We start from the raw sequence: 21,379 nt of genomic DNA, 5'->3' as shown, positions 1-21,379 counted from the left end.
CCCTCTTCCTATACCTCTCCCTCTCCCTCTCACCTCCCTCTCCCTTTCTTTCCCTTCATAGGGTTGTTAGCTACATGAACATTTTATTAAAGCACTGGGTGGTTGATAGACAAGCCCATATTTGGCCTCCAAGCATTACTTACATCCCAGTGCTATGAATGGTGAAATTGTATAGCAGGGATTGAGGAAAAACTATAGGTGGCAGCAGGTGTTCCATTACTCACTGTCTGATAAGCCTATTCTTGAGCCTCTTTTCCCTGTGGCCCAGGACAAAGCAACAAACTCTGCCAGTAGACTCTGCTATGGAATATATTTTGGGCATTAGAATAATGCTGTGGCAATTTTTGAGTAACTTGTTGAGAATGTGTGTTAAGACATGTTGCTTTAAAATTTATACTGTAATTGCATGCATAGCATTATTTTAAGGCACAAAGACAAACAAACAAAAATATATTCCCTAATGCATTGTTGCAATTGTTTCCATTCTTTACTTAGGTTTAGGGTTTTGTGGTTTTGTTTCATTGAGATCCATGAATACTGTTATCAACACAATGAAGGGAAGATTGGAATTATGTTAACAATCTTATCATAATTAGTATTTGCTCCTGTGGTCAAAATGTAGGTCCAAGTGTGATCTAGTTCAGTGTTTCTCAGCCTTGGCAATTTTAAGATGCTTGGACTTTTGCTCTCAGAATTTCCCAGGCAGCATGTTAAACCCACATCATAAAGTTGCTAATGTTAAGTCCGGACACAAAAAGAGAGGCAGGACGATTGTAGTGAAGTAAAACAACCGTTTATTGCAGGCAACAGGGAACAACAACAAACTAACTAGGAACTGAGAACTGCCCAAGGCTGCAGCTCCTTTTACCGGGAGCTGTCCAGCCTGTCAGCCAGTGACACTTGTTCATTTTCCTGCTGGTGGGAAAATTAACCAATGAGTGAAGGCTGATGTAAGACTCACTCCTACTTGCATATTCAATAGCTAATGTTAAAGAATACAGATTTAGCTAAATCAGAATAAGGGGCAATGTATATTTCAGTAGAATCTGATTCATGATATTATATAGGCATTTCATTTAAGCTTACTTTTTGAAACTTACTGTATCTACTGTAGGTGCATCAGCTTCAACTCAGTTATCCTCTAGCTATTCTGTCAGTAAACAATCTCTTTAAATCTCTAAATGTCTGAAAAGTTGTGGCTTATAATTTTTTTCTTAAATACTAATATTTGGGGAAGGTGTTCCTAAGTGATGATATCACAATAATACTGATATCTTATTTCTTTCATTCTACATTATTCATTTTAGTATCTTAATGATAGCTCTTAAAACTTTTTACATTTCACATATCTGTTTTACCTTCTTACTTTCTTAATTTAATTGGTATCTTTTAATTTTAGATTTGTATGCAATATTTGTCAGAGTAAACCAGAACTGTAACTAGACCAAGTTGTCCTATTGATTACCAAAGAAAAGAGGATGCTTTTGAACAATTTTTGTAGTTTGGGATGAACAGATAATTTAGTTTCACTTTTTAAACGATGAAGGTATAATATGTCTAAAGAAGTGTGAGTTTAAAGTTTATTTTATGTACCAGATGCAGACTGTTTGTTTCTTCAAGTAAAAGCTTGATACACATTGTAAAGTACATGCTGTGCAGCTAGAATAGGTTGCTAGTTCTAATTAGGACCCAGGACTCACCTTCATTCTTTAGGAGCTTGTGAAATAGCTTCATTAATCACCTGCTGGTGCTGCAATAGAAAATCAGTAGTAAGCAGTTGTTGCAATAGATAGTACTGATGAAATCTTTTGATAGCATGTGTTGGTTCGCTTCTCCAGAATAACAAAACAATTTTATATAGTTAATAGCAGAGCTGAAGAAGAAATAAATACATGATTTGCATAGCCTCATCTATAGTAAACAATTTTGTGTTAGCTAGAAATAAATGTTTTAAGAAATATTAGCAGAATCAAGAAATCTGCTGAAATTAATAGAAATATGGGGATTTCTGGAGCGGTTGACATATCATGCTAAGCTTTTAAATGGTTGTTTTGATTTTTGTGTGTTATAAATCATGGCATATTGAATATAAATTATGATAAAAGAAACTTTAGCTCAAACAATGTGTAAATCCACTATTGATATAGAAGAGGACATGTAAAGTCAAATCATCATATATCATAGGAGGTTATCCTATCAAATATTTCTAATTCAAGGGCTTCTGTTCTGGAGGCTGCAAAATTCTGAGAGATCACTAGATGGCAACAAACAATAGCAAAAGCTCACATTCTTTGCTGCCACCTAGTGGTTGATTGGATTTTTGTAGCTCTGGTATAGCAGATCTACCATATTTAATCAAGCCTGCTTTTTTAAGGATTTGCCTAGGGTGGCTCCAATCAGCAAGAAAATCATAAAATATTTTACTTTTCTTTATATCTATAAATGAGGCAGCCTAAAACTCAAATGCTTTGCCATTGGATGGAGTTGCTTTCATAGCTAATAGTTCAGTCTCAATCAGCATTTTTTTCAGAAGAGAAGACACAGCTTGGAGCTCATGAACCAGGGCAAACAGTAATGAGAATTTTGTGAGGTTCTGAGCTTGTGAATTTTCAGCCTAAAAATATATCTCAACTACTCAAAGGTGCTTTTTTTTCAAAAGGCAACTGGACTGGTTTCCCTCCCCCCCGCCAAGAAGCTCCATCAATTCTGGCAGGATGGTGAGGACAATGGACCCTCAAGTGGCCTCAAGAGCTCTCAGAGAGAGTGCTAATGAACTGCAAAGAAATACAATCCTTCTAACACCCACACCCCATCCTGTCAGAACAATTCTTTTATCATTCCCCACCCCCCCTGCCAAAACTGATAAAGCTTCTGGGATAGGAAGAGAAAGATCTTCCTCTTTAAGGAAAAAATGGTCCAGTTGCCTTTTGAAAAAAAGCACCTTTGAGACAACTATGACCTGGATGTCTGAGAATCTCCACAGACATATATCTCAACTATCTACAGTTATTAAACAAATCATCAAGTATCTGTTAACTCAAAGTGGTTAAAGAAAGTTGAAATGCTGGAATGTGAATATATAAAAGCTCCATTTTTTTTGTTCTTCAGTAAGCAATTAGCTGTTATTCTAATTTGTCATTATTGATTTTAAAATATTACAAATTAGCTAAGTAATACCTTGGAGTCTTCAGCCAAGGTTAACTGACAGCTGAACTAAAGGTTATATGTTTGGGATATCTGTGATTTACTGAAGAGTTGATATCTGTCAAGAATTATCTCTTCACTCAAGTGGTTCTTAAATTTATTTATTTATTTTATTTATTTATAATTTAATTTCTATACCCCCCTTCTCCTGAAGGACTCGGGGCAGTGTACAGCCAATTAAAAACACAGAATACAAACAACAGTTTTAAAAATAGTTAAAAGTATTAGACAATTTCGGCCCGAGTTTAAAACCCAAAATTTAAAACACCCAATTTTAAATCATTTACATAGATAGCCCTGCCTGGCGGAACAGCAGGGTCTTAAGGGCACAGCGAAACACATGGAGGTCGGAGATCTTGCGTATTTCCGGGGGCAGTTCGTTCCACAGGGCAGGAGCTCCCACAGAGAAGGCCCTTCCCCTGGGTGTCGCCAGCCGACATAACTTGGCCGAAGGCACCCTGAGGAGTCCCTCTCTGTGGGAGCGAATTGGCTGGTGGGAGGCTACTGGTGGCAGAAGTCGGTCTCAAAGGTACCCGGGTCCTAAGCCATGGAGCGCTTTAAAGGTGGTAACCAACACCTTGAATCGCACCCGGAAGACCACTGGGAGCCAGTGCAGCTCGTACAGGAGAGGTGTCACGTGGGCGCAATGAGTCACGCCCATAACCATAAAATGCTGAATTAGAGGTGTTAAGATAGCTAGAGAGGGTGTGTAGATGAGATCTTCTGTAATGTGATACCTTTGTGATATCTTCTGGAAAGTGACACCTTTTCCCAGTGGTGAAATCCATTGTTTTTTACTACCGGTTCTGTGAGTGTGGCTTGGAGGGCATGGCAGGAGAAGGATACTGCAAAATCTCCATTCCCACCCCACTCCAGGGGAAGGATACTGCAAAATCCCCACTCCTGGGGGTAGGATATTGTAAAATCTCCATTCCCTCCCCACTCTGGGGCCAGCCAGAGGTGGTATTTGCCAGTTCTCTGAACTACTCAAAATTTCCACTACCGGTTCTCTGAACTGCTCAAAATTTCCGCTACTGGTAAGATAAGTAGAAAAATGCAAGCATCCTTTTTAGTAGTGTCCAGCAACCTGTAAAAGTTAGGGAGACTTTCTCCAAAAAATGTAAAGCTTCTTCTAATGAGAACAAAAAGGAGCATAAACTATGGGTTAAAAAAACGAAACACCAATAAATGAGGAATACAAAAGAAAAGGGAAAAAAAAGATTTTTCTTTAAATATATTTGAAGAAAAAAGAAAGGCATGGAATTACTTGGGCTATTGGACAAAAATGAGCACAAGGATTCCTCAAGGAGAATATGGATAATGAATGGAGAAATGATTAGCATCTGTTTCTACTATAGAACATGAGGACAAATACTTCTCTCTATTCCAGAGAGGGAACAGGAACAAGTAAGGCAAAATGATGTAAGAAGAGAAAGTGTTCTAGGACATCTTAGAAGCCTACACTGTAACAAATCATTGGTCATGATGGCATCCATCCAAGAATTCTGAACAAATATGAAATTTGACCTCTTAGTAAAAATAAGCACCTTGTCAGTGAAATCTGGCTCACTGCCAGACAACTGAAAGGTAGTTACTATGACACTGATCTTTGAAAAGGAACAAGGGTTGATTATGAAATTATAGGCCGATCAGTATAATGTCTGCTGTACATAAATTGGTAGAAAATGTAGTCAAAGAAAAACAATTAAACAGAACAATCTCTGGTAAATATTAATCAGTATGGATTCCACAAAAATAAATCCTGCTTTATTAATGTTTTAAAATTGTTTAAGAGAGTCATCATACATATTTCTAGATGGAACCTGTCAACATCTGTATGCTGTAACTGAATTGACATTGCTCCTCATCACAAGTTCTCAAGGAATTAGCTTTGGACTAAAAGGACCTGGCCTTTGGATTCCTAACGGGTTAAAAAACAGAAAGCAGAATAAATGGGAAGGGATGTGAGAATGGGTGTCAAACCCTTTGTAGCTCCTTGCTACCAAAAAGGTTAAATTCCAACAGTCTTGTGAAGCAGATTTACTAAAAGGAAGAAAAAAAAAGTGGTTAAGTTACAGAACATTGTTAACTAGGGATGTGTACAAATTACCCAGGTTCAAGAATTTTTTTCCTGATCGAATCTAGTAATCTAAAGCCTAACAATTCTCCTCCATACTTTTAGGATAGCGCAAGGAAGATTGATTGATTGATTGATTGAATATCCCACCTTTAAAGAAAGCTCAAGCAGCATATGTAGTGCTCAAGGGTGAAATGCTTGGACCAGATCGCCTGATCCGGTAGCGATGGCGGCCGGTGGTTCGGAGAACCGGTAGCAAAAATCCGAGCCCCCCCCCATGCCCAGCTGAACTGTGCAATCATCAGAGGCTTTTTTTATTTTTAAAAGCATTTTTTCTACAACCTCTTCAGCCGAAGAGGTTGTAGAAAAAATGTTTTTAAAAGAAAGAAAAGCCTCTGACAATCAGACAACTCAGCTGGGATTGTCAGAGGCTTTTAAAAGCATTTTTTAGAAGATTTGTAGAAAAAATGCTTTTAAAAGGCTCTGATGATCCCAGCTAATTTGCCTGATTGTCAGAAGCTTTTAAAAGCATTTTTTTACAACCTCTTCGGCCGAAGACGTTGTAGAAAAAATGGTTTTAAAAGTTTTTTTAAAAAAAAGTTGGCCACGCCCTTTCAGTCACATTACCCCTCACCAAGCCACGCCCACAGAACCGGTAGTAACAAATTTTACATTTCACTGGTAGTGCTCCTTCCTCCCCCCCCCCAATTCTGCATGGCTGAAACAGCATGATGGACCCATAGTCACACAGGGATCTTGCATGGCTGAAGATGAACAAAAACTATAGTTCCTTCATTCCTTGTCCAATATCTTAACCACAGTGATGTTAATGATTTTAATCTTTTTTTAAATTAAAATTATACCTATATTAAATAATGTTGAAATTACTTTTTAACAGTATTTCAGCAGGCACAATATAGATATATTTCATATCTCTAAGTAGTGCAGATAAGAATACAAAAAAAATTTCTCTGATATTGTATGATGATTTTTTTTTTTTTGTTATAAAATCTTAGCAGTATACAGAGCATTAGGAAAATCTGTGGAATGCTGACATTATATAGTGGGCACATTCACTAAATGGCTGTCATAGATAATTTATAGTGGTGGACACATTGATGCTGATAAATGTGTGTATTAAGTTATGCTTGTGTTTTGTGGATGTGAATGTTATTTTTAAAAAGGAATAGAAAGCTGTTTTGCTGAAAATCAAACCTTCAGCCTCTACATCTGTATTTGTTGGCACAAATACATTTGAGGTCCACATACATGTAAAATGCTCAAAAGATGTCCCTTGTTCATAGCAACCACAACTTTGTTTAATGGCATTGAATGAAATCTTCAGTTACATGGGTCTTTTCTGATACAACATTTTGTGCTTCTAAATTTTTAAAAGTTTCTTCTGAATTCTTGTAATAGGGAATTCTTGTATTAAAATAGTTTGGATTTTCAGGAGAAATGCTACTAGTGTTTCACAAACTTAAATAGATATCATTACAGAAGCATTTCAGTGGAGGCAGATATCTTCTGCTGATATGAAAAATAAAGAGGGAAAGTGAATGGCTTTTATTAACGTTTATTGATGCCTTTAGATAATTTTTGGTTAGGTATTTTTATACTGAAGTGATCACTGGCATTTGAAAATAGTGTTGGATTAATCTGATTTGATGCATAAAATTATCAAAAAAATTATCCTGTAGTAAATCATACTAGTTTATATGAATACTTGATATTCTATATTATTGAATGCTTTCTCCATTCCGTTCTACTTTTCCTTTTCCTGTCCTTTATAACCACCAAGTCAGTATCATATAACGTCATGGGTGGTTCTATTTACTTTCCTACAGTTAAATTATTTTATACAAATTGTCAGCCACTTACTAGCTTACTAATAATATTTTTATTAGAATAATGACACTGAATTCCTTCACAAGGCAATCTATTCCTAACATCAAAAACATTTCATTCACGGCTGGGTGGGTGGGTGTGGGGCTACATTTTACATTGGGGTATATGTTTGGGTGTTATCACAAAATGGCTCTTGTGTTCAGACAGGCCGAGCCTTTCACTTATTGACTGTCATGTGTTACAAAGTACTATTTTAGACAAAAACATTAGAAGAATACTACTTTCCTCTTCTTCCCAAATATTCCTTAATTGCCAGTGCAGGGGTTTTTTATGCTTTTTCGCAGCAGGGTAGACATACTTGCAAGAAAAGCATTGGGCTGCAAATATTCAACATGTTTTTATTTTCTGATAAAATGTATGGGACGTAGTTGATCCTCAGAGGCATCTCAGAAAAAGATACTCCCAGAGAGCTGGTGAGATTGTAAATGCAATGTACATTAAATAGAGTGAATTGCACATTCCTTTGTCTCATTCCCACTTTAGTTCTATTTTTATTATAAAATGAATGAATCTATAGCTCTACATATCTATATAATTTATCTATATAAATTCCTTCTCAGCCTGATGGGTGTATGTATCTGACTCAATCTTGGGTCCTCTACCAGATGCCTGGGAGTTTAAAGGTTTTATACAGTATCTTAGCTGTTTCCTAGTGCTGCACTCTTTTGGACAGAGATGTTGTTCTTGAAATCTGTTGAAGCCACTCTCCCAGCGTAGGATTTACAACCCGAAGTACTTCTACCACCACTGATAGAAGTATTCGGAATGCTTTTACATTCCAAAGTTTCTCCTTCAGGTCCCGGTACTTCCAGCTTCTTATACTCCTTCCTGATCTTGCTATCACTTGACACCACTATATCTAACACCACTGCTGTCTTCTCCTCCTTGGCTACTACCATGATGCTTGCTTGGTTGATTGCCTGCCTGTCTGCCTGGATGTGGAAGACCCACAGAATCTTAGTCTGTTTATCTCCACTACTTTCTGTGAAATCTCCCATCTTGTCTTGGGAGCCAGCAACTTGATTTGCCACTCAGGGTATCCTGTTCCTACCTGCATCTTACACTCTGTCTCTAAATGTTGGACTGTCCCTGAATACTCTCTGCACAGTCTGCACTTCATGTCCTGTCTAGTATGGTATATTCTTTCTTCTGGGATTCTGGTGCTTGGTGCCTGTTCTTGTGCTGCTATAATCTGTGCCTCACTGTTTTTTAGTCCAAGCTTTTCCAGCCACTGGTAGAATTTCTCAATATCTGTGGCTTCATTTATCTATACATCCCATCATCCCAAGATACATGCAGGATCTTGTCTTGCCTTCATTCCTTTGTTTGTTCTTTCACCCATGTATACTGTTGCCTCAAACATTCTCTTATAATCTCATCCTTTGATCATAATCATAATCATAAGTTTATTTGTCAAGCATATATAAGATAACAGGTAAAAGTATAAACATAATTTGAATACATGAAAAGAGTAAGTAAAAAGGAATATTAGGACAGGGACGGTAGGCATGCTGGTGCACTTATGCACGCCCCTTACAAAGCATATTACAAAGCCCTTTACAAAGCATCCAGCTGATGTACAGCTGGATGCTTTTCCTTATCCTTTGATGGTACTTGGATGTTGGTATCCTCCTTGCTTCCTCATCCAGGTTCCCATGTGACTGTGGGATACCAAAATAACTATATAGCTATTGTGTAGCTGGTCTGTATGTCTACTTTGTCCTCTGATGGTATCTCCACCCCATCAGTTTTAACTTCCTTCCCTTTTTTAACTATCATTTGAAGCCAGTTCTCCAGTCCAAGTGATACACAATGTCCTCACTGTAGATCCATGTTAGGTAGATAAGGAAGTTGATATCTGACCCAACCTTAGTATGGATATCATCCATGCACAGGGTAGTTCCACACAAACGTTGGGATGGCATGTGGAACTCATGGTAGGAAAGTTGTATTCATACTGGTAGACTTAGAAGGGTGTAGGGTCACATTGAAATAAACACCTAAGGTGCACCTAAGGGGAGAAGAGGTGTGAAGTGAGGGAATCTACAATGCAGTCTTAATAAAAAGCAGATGAACAAGCTGTGATAGAGAAGTGAAGCAGGTTTAATTGTGGCTATATTATAGCTATCCTTTCCTTCTCACTTTTATTATGTGTTCCTTTTAATCACTGCTTCATTCTTAAACTTTGCTATAGTTTATTACCAAGATTGTCTAGATGTATTCGAAATTAATTAAATGCATGGCAGCATTTCTGTATCTTTTTTTTGCTAACAAATGGAATGTTTTTCTAAGCCTATTTGCTTTAGGAGCAAAAGCTATCTTGAACAGGAAAAACAGTTTCTCTTCTAAGCCAAACAACTTCAATTTGCATTAGTAGTTTTTCCTAACAGTACGCCTAAGGCAAATTGGACCTACTATGTCCCCCCCTTTTTTTGCATTGATTTATTTTGACTCACTAATGCAGTTCCAAATTCCCTTTTATTACATTAAATATATATTACACTTATGCAACTTGTTGATGACAGGCTTTGGGACACTCCTTAGTACCTTACATATTTGTTTCTCACAAAGCCATATCAATTAATAAATACCTTGTCTGTATATGTGGGTGTGCATGTTTAAAAGTCTGGTACAATTCTGCAGCTGTTACTAAACTCTTCTACAAATGATATACACATTATGAACAGGGGAATACTTGTATAAAACTTTGAAAGCCATCTGCCTGGCTGGGCTTTGGTAGTCTTTTATGTATAAATGGGTGGCCTGCATATGTACTTTGGTTGAGATTATTCTAGTGCCTGCATGCCTGACACCAAGTGCCATATTTAATATTAAAGTATTGGATTTCACAGTCAATGAAATAAGAAACTCCTCAGTTCGGTGGCCACTTTACATTGTTACTGGCATCACAAAGGTCTTGTCAATCTTAGCTTAAAAATAAAGTGGAATATCAAATTTACTGCAAGAGAGTTCCTTTAAGCTTTCCCAGTCAAGGATTAAAAGGATATTAATTAATACATACTAACCTCACAGAATAAAGTGGTATAATTTTGGCTTTGGATCACTTTCTTTCTGAAATCTAGCAGGCCATTCTCCTCCTCCTCAATATGCAGATATGTTTCTATCTACCACTCAAAACAAAAGTACAGTATATGAAGAAACCATTTTATATACTATTGGATCCAGGTATATTGTTGCTAGATTTTTTATGTCTTACTAATAGTACCATCTCTGAGTCAAAGATGACTATGAAAACCTAATGGACATATTCACATAGATTTCTTGGTAACAGAATGAAAATGATTTGGTGTTGCCTTCTCCCAGAATGTTTTCTATTTTCTAAACTAGCTTGCACTTCTGATATTTATCATGATTTTTCTTTTAAGTACTAACCAAGATTGCTTAGTCAAGGTTTGCTAGATACTGCTATAATGTATACCGTGTTTTCCCAAACATACAATCTACCCTGAAAGTAAGTCCTAGCTTGATTGCCCAATACAAGCCTAGCCCCAAAATAAGCCCTAATTAAGACCCCATCCACTCCAGGCTGCATGGGTAAAAATTAAACTAGGGTGAGGATGGGGAGTGGAGCTGGCCTACTACTTACCTTCAGACAGTTGCAGCCAGGCCTCACACACCCCGACACCTGCCTTGCTGGCCCATTTCTTCTGCAGCCGGCAAGTCTTACCGGCTGCAAAAGAAGTTCCTGATGGCCTCTGACAATGAAACGTAGGCCAGGGGCGACACACACAAGTGAGGTGAGTCAGTGGACGACATCTCCCCTGAAAATAAGACCTGGTGTCTTTTTTGGTGGCAAAAAAAATATAAGACAAGGTCTTATTTTCGGGGAAACGTGTATCTGGTATTTCACATACTGAAGGCAACAGACTACATTTACTTGAACACAATACAATTCCTTTCATACCCGAATACATGATTTAACATAATTAGGCAGGTCTAGGACTTCAAAGATTTCATTATACCATTCTATAAACACAGTTAGAATAGAATAGAATAGAATAATAGAGTTGGAAGGGACCTTGGAGGTCTTTTAGTCCAATCCTCTGCCTGGAATTAAGTTCAGTTCACTTTATTGAAACTTATTACTGGCTTACATGCACTTGGAACTGCATTAGAAATTGAAAGAACTCCTAAGCTATTTATTTTGCAATGCAATTGTCTGAGTACAATTACCACAAAAGTCATCTGGCAACTGCCTTATAACACAATTAGCAATACAAATCAATTGTCAGTACTTGAAGAAGCACAAATGAGACAGTTCTTTTCCTAAGAATGTTTTTATATCTCCATAAGGAAATGGCTTGCTATGACACAGTAGTATCACAAGGGAATGGCAAACTGAAACTATGAGAAGGCTTTCATTTCATGCTGGTGTAGAATAACTATACGTACTTATTCCAGCTGTCTTTCAGTCCTGTCTATCAAATACAATGCACTGGCTACTTCTGTGTTGGCCAAGATGACTATGTAAGCTTGTAAACTATGTAAGCTATGTAAAAAAATTTTTAAAGATAGATGTACAAAATATCTTAAAAACAGATGAGAATGACCTCATAATACCTATTGCAATGAATACGTTCTGCTGATTCTTCCTTTTGCTCACTTTAGACTAGAATCGCTGGTTTCTCTAGCCCTTATCCTGAGTCATAAAAGTTAACAAATTATCTTAATTTGTTGGCTGCCTTCCAGGAGCTGAAATTGGTATATGTAGACCTCCATCTTCCAATTTCTCCCCACAACAATCCTGTCAATTAAATGAATTTGAAAGATAGTGACTGAAATAAAGTCATTTAGTAATCTCTATGATGAAGGTAGCCTTGGTCTCTTGCTATGCTGAGCTTTCTTTAAAGAACTCAGTACATCAGCTTTTAATCTTAGTGATTCAGGAATCCAGTCTGGACTATAAAGCTGATATCATTTTTAAAAATATGCAAGTGTTTTATCTTTTATCTTTCTCTTTTTCCTCAACCTGGCTTACCCCAAACTTTATTTCTGAAGTTTCTGAAGCCTCTGAGAAAGCTCTTGTCTTAAACTGGAATGAAAAAGAGTTGTCAGCTAGGATTGCCTTTTTAAAATAACAGACTAATACCAGTACAATTGACTGGGAGAGTGGAGCCAGAATATGTTTATTTAGATTTTATATTATGATTAATCACATTTAATTTATTTAATACATACCGCCCACAACCCCCAAATGACACAAATGGCTTACAATTAAAAACAAATTTAAAGAAAAATGCAACAGACCAGATGAGCACAGTACAAAATTAAAATTAAAAACAAAGCAAAACCGAACTGAAAAGAAAGCTCCAAAACTCCTCTGGCTGCAAGGCCTGAGAGAACAACCACATCTTCGAAAGTTTCCTGAATGGAGGAGCCACACAAATCTCTGGAGGGAAGAACATCCCACAGGTCAGGAATTGGAACAAAGTAGATGTATTTCTGGGTCCTGCAATGTGAAATTCTTTAGCTTATGGAATCCAGAATACAGCTTCCCAACTGAATGGACCTGGAGTTGGGGAGCATAGACAACAAGAACATCTGATGGTGATAACTTGATGTATAAGATTCGAAAATGGCATAATTTTGAGGAAGGACGTTTCCTTTATTTCATTCTTATTTTTATATTTATATCATAAAATGTTCAGTCAGCTGTGTACTTTTTTCACCAAAGCCATGTATTAGTATCGTCTCTTTCAAAAATAAAATGCTGCATTTCTGGTTTTTATTGCTGAATTTTTAGATATGTGGACTGACATTGTTAAAATGATAAACTAATATAGAAAAACTGTAGAAGCTTGAGGATGTTCTCTTCAATAAAAGAGCATTACATAAATCTCCTGTTTAATCACACCATTCACATCACATACTGTACATTTGGCTGAAAAACTATAGTTTAGAATTAGGTCTTCCCTGCTTTAGAAGTATTTATTAGTTAATATATATTTTATTCTTCCAGGTACTGATGAAGGTTTGTCATCTAATAAACTACATTAGTTTGAATATGGTATACATATAAAATATTGTCTGTCTGTCTGTCTGTCTGTCTATCTATCTATCTATCTATCTATCTATCTATCTATCTATCATCTATCTATCTATCATCTATCATTTATTTATCATAGGTGTAGCATATATCAAAGGATCACAACTTTTTCCAGAGCAAGGATCTCACTTTACTTTTGTATGTATGACTGAGGCTAAACTCTTAAAGGTTGCATGTGGAGTCAACCTCAGTTCCCACATTTGACTGGAATTAATTAACATTTACACTTTAATTTAATTTAAATTAAATTACTTTCCAATCTTGCATATAATAATTTTCCCTTCTACCACATTATCAACTGCAGTTTTTGTACAAAATTGGAATTCACCCAGGATTTGGGGCTACATCTGGTTTGGGGCCTCATGTTTTGTTCACCTGCTAAACATTACTGTTAAAATCTGACATAAAATTACTTTTTCAATGGCAATTTTATAACAAAAAATCTTCTTCATGAAAAGATGTCCAGTAATCTTAAGGAAAAGTTTTAAAATTATTTTGGGATCACTTTACTGTGTGCTATTAGACTGACAGTAAGTGGCTTATTATGCTGTAATGTGTTATAATCAAGAGCCTACTTCAGAAAGCAATATATGCATCAGACAATTAAATACTCTGAATTTAGGGTATCTATTTTTAAATACATTCCTATTTAAAAGAGTAAAGATATGTGGGAATAATTTTAGGGACGTTGGAGGAGAAATATTGTTTGAGAAAGGGATAGATAAGAGAGAACCTAGCCCACAGCTGTATAATGGGCAAAGCAAGACACACAGAAAAAAAAACTTTCCTAATTTCACAAGCTGTAATAAGACAGTGGGAGATTTACATATTACATATGTAATATACATATTAAATCATTCAACCTCCTCACAGAATACTCTTCAGAAGAGTTCCATCTTCATCAGCTTCTAGAAAACTAGCTGATTTAGCTTCAACTATTCCACAGAAGTGGAAAAACAGCACCAGTAGTCCTCAGCCTCCTTTCCCTTATAAAATGGGGAACCCCCCTGAAGGTTTTTCTGAGATTCCTACTGATAGGAATAATTCTGATAGGAAAAGACAGTCCTGTAGGTACCAAGGTGCATAGCTATAAAGGTTTTGTAGATTAAAACCAACACATTGAATTGGAGCTAGAAATCTACTTGTAAGTTAATGCAGGACCATGACACAGGTATAATGTGCTTATGGAAATAAATGTCACACCTGGGATTCTACTATATTTGAATAAAGAACCTATCTCAAGTTGTCCTCAGGCAAGCTGAAAACTAAAGCATATTGATAGGAACTTTATTAAAAAGTGAAAATGTCACATTTTGTGGATTGATAAGAGTTGCCCATATAAAGAAAATGGCTTATGCAAAAGAATTTCAATTGATTTCCAAACCAATTAATCTTGCTTTAACTGAAGAATCAGAAACTATAAAACTTCATAGTAATTCAGACATAGATGATACATGTTTATGAAGGATCAGAATTGCAGTATATTTGCTACATATAAGTTTATATTGTTATTGGCTATCCGGGCATATGTTAATGATTTCAGAGCAAAATCAAGTAAGCCAGGAGGGAGACAACAGTAAATTAGAATTGACCATTTTCCTCATTTGAGAGTAATCTATAGAGTAAGGCATACCAGTTGCAGGTGGAAGTATGTTGGATTCCAACACACAGACCCCCCCCCCAAAATACTTCTAGAACCTCAATCTTTTTTATTTTTATGCATTCCCACTGCTTACTTAATTAGTCACTATTCCAGGCTAAATAGATAAATTTATCTGAACAGAAAGCAGAATACAGACATTGTAAACAGGCAATTATAATCAGTGGATACTATGAAAGTTAAAAATGGGAAATCAGTATCTACTCTTCAAAGAGAAGGAATGCAAGAGGATATGAGAGGTTTAAGAATTGACTTGTTATCATTCTGAACTGTAATTCCTGATTATTCAGAAACTCAGATATTTGCTATGACTATTATTTCATCCTGTAAGAATAAGTCAAATTAATGTAATTGTAATCTTTAATTGTAATCTTCTAAATTTTTAAAATTTATCTTATTTTTTAAACTTCAAAAACAAAAGTGTTTTCCCATGGAAATCTCACTTTATGTTTATCTGGACCCTTAGTACATTTGTAACTTTCTAAAAAACAAAGTTTTAACTACCCATTTGCTGTTTTATTCTCAATTCTTTTTAAGGTCATAAACTTGTAGTTGCTAAGGATTGAAAGAAACTAACCCAATGTGTCAAACCTGTTGATCCAAAGTTCTCTAATAGCTGAAAAACAGTTAACAAGCAGTTTCTGAAAGAGATTAGAAAACTGAATTCCAATATTACCAATTATATAATATTTTCTTTTCAGGTCCTCCTGGTAAACGAGGTAAACGAGGAAGAAGAGGAGAGACCGGTAAGTTTTTAAACATAAAAGTAATGCATTTTCTTTGGATGATATAAAAATATTATTTCTGGTATGTCTTCTAATAGATTCAGTTAACAATGTTTATTGGCTGCGTTTTTTAACAAATATACTCAATGAGAGATGAGAGATTATTAGAGGACACAAAAGGGATAACAACACAGCACTGTCCTGAACAACTTCTGCCCTATAGATAATTGAGGCTACAGCTTTTCAATCTTTTGCCACTTGCCGTGGTAACTGATGCACTTGAGAATGAAATTTCCAAGTGCCTGGAAAGGGGTCTAAGTCAACTTGCCATGGCCAACTCGCCATGAGACAACTTGCTGCAGGAGAAGAGTTAACACTTATAGCAATAGCACTTATATACCACTTCACAGTGCTTTACAGCCCTCTCTAAACGGTTTACAGAGTCAGCATATCACCCCGAAAAATCTGGGTCCTCATTTTACCGACCTCAGAAGGATGGAAGGCTGAGTCAACCTTGATCCTGGTGAGATTCAAACTGCTAAATTGCAGGCAGCTGGCAGTCAGCAAAAGTAGCCTGCAGTACTGCATTCTAACCACTGTGCCACCATGGCTCATATTACACTAATATTGAAAGAAAGAAAGGATGCAAAAGGAGGGATAAAATGAAATGTGAATGGCAAAAATTAAAATATTTTTAAAATTATTTTAAATAATTGAATTGTTGAATTGTTCTGTGGCGAGTTGTCCCATGGCAAATAGGCTGCAACAAGTTGATCACTGTGAGTTGGCCATAGCAAGTTGTTCCATTTTGCCTGGAAAACACGTTACATTTTTTTTTAGAGACAAGATTCCCTTGTGTGCAGAAGTGGTTTTCTATTAGTGAACAGCCTCTTTTGCACAAGGAATGGTATTGTATGCATGAAGTATAGTGGCCTAGAGGTAGAGCTCTTGCCTCACAATCAGGAGATTGTGTGTTTGATCCTAGGTAGAGGCAGAGGTAGAGTCTCCTGCTTGGGCAGGGGGTTGGACTAGATGACCTGCAAGGTCCCTTCCAACTCTGTTACTCTGTTAAAGTATGTGTCTTCATGCAAGGATTAATGAAAAAAACCCAGAATATTTTTCTTGCCTAAAGGATATTGCCAACATTGGCATACTTTGGTGATTTGGTGCATTGTTGTGCATTCATTTGTATTTATTTGTATCCCATCTTTATTATTTTTGCAAATAACTCAAGGTAGGGAACATATCCACTTAAGACTGTCACAGCATCCCCATGGTTACATGATCAAAATTTGAGCAATTGGCAATGTACTTACGATTGCTAAACTGTCCTGGGGCTCTGTGATCACCATTTGCAATCTTCCTAGCTCAGGGGTGGGCAACTGTGGCCCTTTTACAACCTGTGGACTTCAACTCCCAGAATTCCTGAGACAGCCAAGCTGGCTCAGGATTTCTGGGAGTTGAAGTCCACAGGTCATAAAGGGGCCATATTTGCCCACCCCTGTCCTAGCTGGATTCTGAGAAGCGAAATCAATTGAGGAAAGTGAATTGCAGTGATTCACTTAACAACTATGGCAAAAAAAAAAAAGGTCATGAAATCAGGTGTAATTCACTTGACATCCACCTTACTTAACAAAGGAAATTCCTGTCCCAACTGTGATCATAAATTGAGGACTACCTGTATATCAGTGAACGAATGAAAGTCTGTGATTGAATGTTCTTAGAATGGCATTGTCATGCTCCTGAAAAAAATCTTTCAGGAGAAAGGAAAATTCAGCTAATTTTACTCCTTAGTTCTGTTTGCATAAAATGCTATGTAGTTTAACACTAAAAGGATCAGCTGAGTCTGCAGCATGACTCAGGATAACTATGATTCTTTTGGGATTAACAGTACTTTATCTTGATGTTTCAATTAATTAACTAGTTAAGAACTGTGGTGACGCAGTGGTTAGAGTGCAGTACTGCAGGCTACTTCTGCTGACTGCTGATTGTCAGCAGTTCAGCAGTTCAAGTCCCACCGGCTCAAGGTTGACTCATCCTTCCATCCTTCCAACGTCGGTAGAATGAGGACCCAGATTGTTGGGGGAAATATGCTGACTCTTTAAACCACTTATAGAGGGCTGTAAAAGCACTATGAAGTAGTATATGTCTAAGTGCTATTGCTAACTTAAAAAAAATAACTTTCAAATCAACATAAAAGGTATAAAACACAACATAGAAAATTAATTTATTCCTAATGGTTGGACCAGAGGTAAAAAGAGCAGGAAAACATCATGCTTGTTGTATCACATATGAATTAAAGTTTTGGGATTTCAATAAGAGATTTCAGTAAAATGTCTTACGTGTTTAATGGTATGACATTAATAAAGGAAACTAAACTGTTTTCTCTTAGGAAAAAGATCCTGAGTATTAAATATATCTTTAGATTAAGATCATTAAAATCAACAAATTACTCTAGCTGATTAGCATCATATTATTAGCAAAAGTCTAGCTATATTTAAGTAAATTTCAATATCAGCTGTTCCAAATACCTTTTTGCAACATGAAGCCAAGAGAAAAAAGAAAAACGAATGAAAGTCATTGATCTGATGGTTACAACCATCCCTTTTAATAAAGCTAACATAAAGATTTGATGTTGTTTGACAGTCTCAAGAATGGTGTGTAAAAAATTAGGAAAATGTGCCAATATTGCTTCACAAAATGTAATATTTTAAGAGGGATCTTGCACAAGAGAAATTAAAAAGGAGAGGACATTTAAGAAGCATTTTTTGGTTCTGTGATTAGTGAACTTGTCCATCTTTGGGCAAGTAGATGGCAAAAATATAGATCCAACCAACTCTACCTTTATTCTAAAATTAAATGCTATGGGGAGAAATTAATATGAGTTTACTTGGAGAAGGATGGTAGAATATAAGATTAATGTTACCTGAGAAGAATATAAATGTTAAGAGTATACCACTTCAAAATAAGTTAAAGTTTAGACCTTACCTGATTTTTTTTTCAACCCTGAAAGTAGGATGCAGCTGTTTTACGGAATTAATTCATTAATATTAATGTATCTCTTAAAGCAGCTATACTGTTTTAATGAATAATGGACAGGAACTACATTTATATAAAATCTGAAGCACTATCTTTAAAGCTGTACTGATGCTGTAAAATAATTTTAATAACTAATAGTGATCTTGTTTGGCTATGAATAATACTAATCTTCAAATAATATTAGTGTTTTAAAAACTCATGTGTCTATATGTATTTCTTCTTTTCTTCTGTTTTCTTTTCACAGGACCTCCTGTAAGTACAACTGTTGTACTATTGGATCTTCTGTTTTTCAAGATTAGGAAAAAGGTGTTTTCAATAATGGGTAAAAGTGAGCAATGTGTTAAAAGTGCCAATTTCTGTTCAAAAAGCAGTCAGTTTTATTATTAGCAATTTTTAAACTTGAATTTTGGGGGACAAGGGAAAAACATTATTTTTAAACTTAATTTCAAAACTCATGTGCATTCATTTTTTTATAGTATGCTAGACAGAGCAATCAATATTTTAATTTTATTTTATAACAGCATATTATAAAGTTATAAGAATGTGTTGCCTCAATTTATTTAAAAAATCAATGGAAGTACTCAGCTGAAGCCTCATCCATCCAAAAGTCTGCATGATTGAAAGATGTAAATGTATATACTAATCAGAATGTGCTAAGTTTGTATATTAAGTCAAAATGGCATATTGATCCTTTATCCTGGAAAAGGAATTGTTGCAATGGTACCAGGGATCAACCTCATAATATTTTTCATACCATGCAGTCTATGTATCATCCACCCATTTCATTCCTTTTTTGGACTGAATCAGTAGTAAAAGTATAAAAAAAACAGTTGCTAATCTTCTACAGCCTTTCCTATACAATAAAATCTCAATTTTGGTGACCATTTGTGGGGTGTCTTCAAATTCTGAATTTATGTTATTTGTGTCTGTTAACATCCTTGACCATTTTAAATGAACAAACCATAGACTTAAAGACCATTAGTCCATTAACAAGAAATCAAGATTTAAAAGTCATTAGTCCATTAAATAGAGATGAAACCCAAAATCCATTTCACAATTGTTTTACTAATAAGCAGAATTTACATATAACCTATTGCTAAATTTTGTCTGGTACTACCCAAGTAAAATCTTGGTCTTTTTTCATTGTCTTTGTGTTAACTATGGTTGAGTAGAATGCAGTGTATTTAGTAAATTTGTCCTTTTTTGTTATATTTTGCTGAACATTTTTATTTCATTTAGCAGATTTGTACATAGAATCATGCAAGTAAGCCTAATTTCATATAGCAACATATATCTTAGCGACAAAATAGCCATTGTATGAATTCTGTTTATTGAGCTTAAACATTCTTAAAATACATCATAATTTAAAACATTACTTAAAGGAGATTAATCGTGCATATCACTTTTCTTTACTCAAACATTATTTGTTGGGAATTTATATCTGTTATTCCTCCAGCAGGCTTCTATTCTAATAGAGTTAAACTTTACTCGTAATTAACAGGCTTTTTTTAAAAAATAAAGCTTGCTAGAACTGCATTTTTCTAAGTAGCATCAGAGGTGAAATTGAGTTTGTCTACTGCTGTAAAAACAAGGCTCCTGTAGCACCTTCTAGACTAATTGATTTATAATTGCATACTTTTGTGGTCTACAATCTACTTCATCTGTGGTCTACAAAAGTTAATGACATCATAATGTGAAGTCTTTTAGATCCCAGAAGATAGTTTGTTAACTTTTAATAATATGCGTAATAGACTTCCAAAAATTACTTTGGAGCCCGTATAAGTACTCCTCCTTTGTGCTAATTATTTAAATAGCCCTACATCAGTGCATATACCCAAGAAAAGATGGCACTACATTAAGAGTGTCATTAACTGTAAGGTTCCTTAACTAAGTGACATCTTTTTAATCAGGGTTATGTTCAAGCCTGAAAAACGACAGAGTTCAATGTATTGCAAAGAGGCACTGCCATCAATTGTGAAATAATGTATTTTGGATAGGATTGAGGATTTACTAATCTGAGACTTAAAAATTCCTTTGAAATACTATTTCCATTCCCATGTAAATACATTATACCAGCACATATCAGAGCATAAATATAAATGGCCATGTTAGTTCAATATTTGAATTTTCATTGTGGTCAACTATAAGCCTTTGGGTATTTATAAGCATGTGATAGAGGCAGAATTTATTCTTTCCCCTGCAATCAATAGGTATCAATGGATCTTGCAATTCTTTTATCTACAACATATATGTTTAAAAAAGATTAATGTCACACCAATCTCTTATTTAACTTCAAAAAATCTAGAAAGCCCAGAATATAATATGGAAATACAGATGCTTAACAATTGATTCATATTCCCTTGTGTCCCAGTGTCATGTGATCCTGGGATTCTGCTTCTTGACAAGCAGAATCAATGGGAAAACCAGATTCACTACACAACCAGGTTACTAACCTATCAACTGCATATGATTCACTTAACAACTCTGGCAAGAAAAGTCAGAGTTCTGGGGCAAAACTCACTTAATAAATATCTCACTTAACAAAAAATTTGGGCTCAATTGTGGTCATAAGTTGAGGACTACCTATATTCCCTCTATCTGAAATAAAAAAGAAAATAATAGCAAGCAAGAATAACAGAAATAACAGGAAATGTGCCTGACTATTGATGTATTGGTTCAAATCAGCAGGTTTATTGTAA

At 35.7% G+C, this 21,379-nt stretch overlaps 1 protein-coding gene across 1 annotated transcript in view; it reads left to right on the top strand.

The window, feature by feature from the left end:
• Nucleotides 1-19,566, top strand: part of LOC148112569 (uncharacterized) — a 147,359-nt gene extending 127,793 nt beyond the window's left edge. The window contains exons 3-4 of the mRNA XM_087875552.1: nt 15,618-15,662; nt 18,925-19,566. Coding sequence (XP_087731678.1) covers nt 15,618-15,662; nt 18,925-19,067 — 188 coding nt within the window. The 3' untranslated portion in view covers nt 19,068-19,566. The remainder of the gene's footprint in view (nt 1-15,617; nt 15,663-18,924) is intronic.
• The last annotated feature ends 1,813 nt before the right edge of the window (nt 19,567-21,379 follow it).

The sequence above is a fragment of the Pantherophis guttatus genome, chromosome 8, assembly GCF_059756535.1.
Source record: "Pantherophis guttatus breed Tessera chromosome 8, ASM5975653v1, whole genome shotgun sequence".
Classification (NCBI taxonomy): domain Eukaryota; kingdom Metazoa; phylum Chordata; class Lepidosauria; order Squamata; family Colubridae; genus Pantherophis; species Pantherophis guttatus.
This window is presented reverse-complemented; position numbering and strand designations above follow the sequence as displayed.